Source organism: Cucurbita pepo, unplaced genomic scaffold, assembly GCF_002806865.2.
Source record: "Cucurbita pepo subsp. pepo cultivar mu-cu-16 unplaced genomic scaffold, ASM280686v2 Cp4.1_scaffold001510, whole genome shotgun sequence".
NCBI classification, from domain to species: domain Eukaryota; kingdom Viridiplantae; phylum Streptophyta; class Magnoliopsida; order Cucurbitales; family Cucurbitaceae; genus Cucurbita; species Cucurbita pepo.
Genome location: NW_019647668.1, coordinates 4,335 through 7,125, shown reverse-complemented (window position 1 = coordinate 7,125; position 2,791 = coordinate 4,335). Strand labels below are relative to the sequence as shown.

Here is a 2,791-nt window from a genome sequence, read left to right as displayed (position 1 = left end):
TATTATAAAGTTTCAAATGAATTAATTTCGCATTAAATGTTTATGATATGTATAACCTTAAGTTAAGTAAAAAATTTAGAATCATTACATATACAATCGGTATGGTGATGGTAGTTATAAGGATCACTTCCCGTGAGTTCTATGACAATGTGGAGAATAGTAGTCAAGTAAGTAACTTCTTCTAATGAACCTAATCTATCACGGGAATAGGGGTCTACAACCATCCATAGTAGTCCTTCAAGAGCTGGAGTGGTAGGGTCGTGCCTTGAGACACAGTGTGCCGAGAGACATCAAGGGATCTCCAACTATTCCTTGGTCTTAAACTATTCTTTAGGAGTGAAAAACCGCATGAGGGTAATAGTTTGACAAGCACAAGGGTCGTCTCCTCTTAGTTGAGACAACATTACATGGTCTATTAGGGAGACGTCAACTAAATTCTTGTAGATGACCAATATCGAGCAATATCTCCCATGTTATAGCAGTTTAGTAGTAAAAAATAATTAAAGGTCACACCTCACAGATACTTGACATTTGAGCGAACGACATGGACAATGAAATTTTCATAGGTTAACCTAAATAAGCTAGAGTCCAGTAAGAACCCCATAAGGGTTTGGAAATGCTCCAAGGAAGCCGAGTACTACGCATCGTGAGTTGATGAGAGCTCAAATTGAGACATTTACACCTAGCTAGTACTTGATGGTCCATAATTCGAAGCCTCAAAGAGCGGGTCGATACATATGCTAACAATAAGTTGCACTTTAGGCTCAACTAAATATTCCTATACACTTCTTAGCTGGTCGTCGACTAATTCTACTTTAACGTGGTTCAACTTCATCTATGTCGTTCCACTCATGCACGATATCAAATTTAGAGTCTATTCATGAAACTAATATCAAAACAACTCAAAACATTCATAATTTTAACCTTAATTTGCCGGAAAAACATTGAAGTAGAAGGCTTTACATAGTACGATGAATAGGGGTTTGGTGTCCAATTGTATAGAGTTGTGTTAATTACTTTAGTTAGTGCTCTCCCCCTCATTCCCCATTCATTCAAAGTGCCTTTCAATTCTTCCTTTTTTTTAATCTAATCTTTCTTCCTTTATATATATTCTCTTAATATTTTTGGTTTCCTTTTCAATTTTGAGATCCCACCTCGATTAGAGAGAGGAATGAAACATTGCTTATAAGGTGTGAAAACCTCTCCCTAACAAATACGTTTTTAAATCATGAGGCTGACGATGATATATAACGGGCCAAAACAGACAATATCTACTACCAGTGAGCTTGGACTGTTACAAATGGCATCAGAGCCAGACATCGAGACGTTGAGCCTTGAAAAGAGTAAATTGTGAGATCTCACATCTATTAGACAGAAGAACAAAGTATTTCTTATAACGGTCGGTATGTCCTGTTCTAACAACTTGCCAACTTTGATTTCATAAGAAATTGCAAGAAATGGTCCAAACCAAACACCATTTTAGAGATCATTCTAATTTAATACATGAATTCATGAAGTGGGTGAGATTATCATTTTCCAATTATTTTGTTTTGTATTATAATCATATTGCATAAAACATTATCATTAAAATATTATTTAATATGAATGAAAATTGGAGTAATGTTAGAATTTGTTTTTCATTCATCAAAAAAGGAATTTTTTTTCAAAATATATACAATGTCATTAAACTCTAAGGCTTCGCCTAGTTCATATTATCATCCATTACAGCCATAAATTCCGTACCCGAGCTTCGGGATCTAGCGGCGTTAAGTTGATGGCCGGAGGAGGAGGAGACGCCGGACCGCTCACCCCGGCGATTTTCTGAGAAGTTTGGACCAAACACTGGCGACATTTAGGGCAAGAGGAGTGAGAACTCAACCATTTATCAATACACTTAACATGGAAGCCATGGTTGCACTTGGGGAGAAGCCGGAGCTTCTCGCCGTCGACGAAGTCCGACAAGCAAATAACGCACTCGGAGTCGAGCCCGGGGAGGTTGAGATCTGGGGAGAATTGAACCATAGTGAAGCTCTTGATAGCTTTCTTGTGGACTCCGACGGGGGCGGAGGTGGTGGAGGAAGGGTGAGGGTCGTCAGAGACGACAAAACGAGAGCATTTCAAAGCACATCTAATGATGGAGTTGAGACCTAATGAGCAAATTAAGGCGCAGAGGAGGACGGAGAGGACCATGACGACATTTGTATCGAAGGTGTAGGATTCGAGTGGGCGGTGGAGGACGGAGGAGGGAGCGTCGGCGGTGAAGGTGAGCGCGTGGAGGGAGGAGTGAAGGAGGAGCTTTCTTGAATAATAGAACACTTGATCTCCATGGTGAATGAGCTGATGAGGTGAAGAAATGGAAACAGCCGACATGTCTTGTGTGTGTGTTTTTTAAGGATTTTGAATGTTTGATGTTTGAGATAGTGAAGAAGAGGTATTTATAGGGATAATGGATTTGCTTTATATGAGCTTTGTTGCTTAATTGGTTGATCCTTTCGAGAACTCCAAGATCTCTTAGCTTATCCACCTTGGAATCCCACAATCAATTCAATTTGGGATTTTCTTTATTAACTCTTAAAATGTATTAAAATTCTCGTTAGGACGTATTATACATATCTTGAAGTTCTTGTTTGTCGTTGTTGACTAATTTCATCAATAAATTTAGGTTACGACAATCTCTAAGTGATTCTTAAACAAAAAAAATATTAGACTTTTCAAATCGTAGATGATGAAACCTCCGTGTACTATGCTAAAAACTAGGGTTGCACATCAGCCTATCACTCAACGAACGAGT

At 38.7% G+C, this 2,791-nt stretch overlaps 1 protein-coding gene across 1 annotated transcript; it reads right to left on the bottom strand.

Moving 5' to 3' along the window:
• Positions 1 to 1,611: 1,611 nt before the first annotated feature.
• Positions 1,612 to 2,392, bottom strand: LOC111786347 (RING-H2 finger protein ATL78-like). The gene has a single exon (XM_023666648.1). The coding sequence runs from the start codon at positions 2,368 to 2,370 to the stop codon at positions 1,723 to 1,725; it is 648 nt and encodes a 215-aa protein (XP_023522416.1). The 5' UTR covers positions 2,371 to 2,392; the 3' UTR covers positions 1,612 to 1,722.
• Between the last annotated feature and the right edge of the window lie 399 nt (positions 2,393 to 2,791).

What these genes read in the sequence shown, in the direction of transcription:
- LOC111786347 (XM_023666648.1), bottom strand. Translation starts at nt 2,370, where the DNA reads ATGTCGGCTGTTTCCATTTCTTCACCTCATCAGCTCATTCACCATGGA.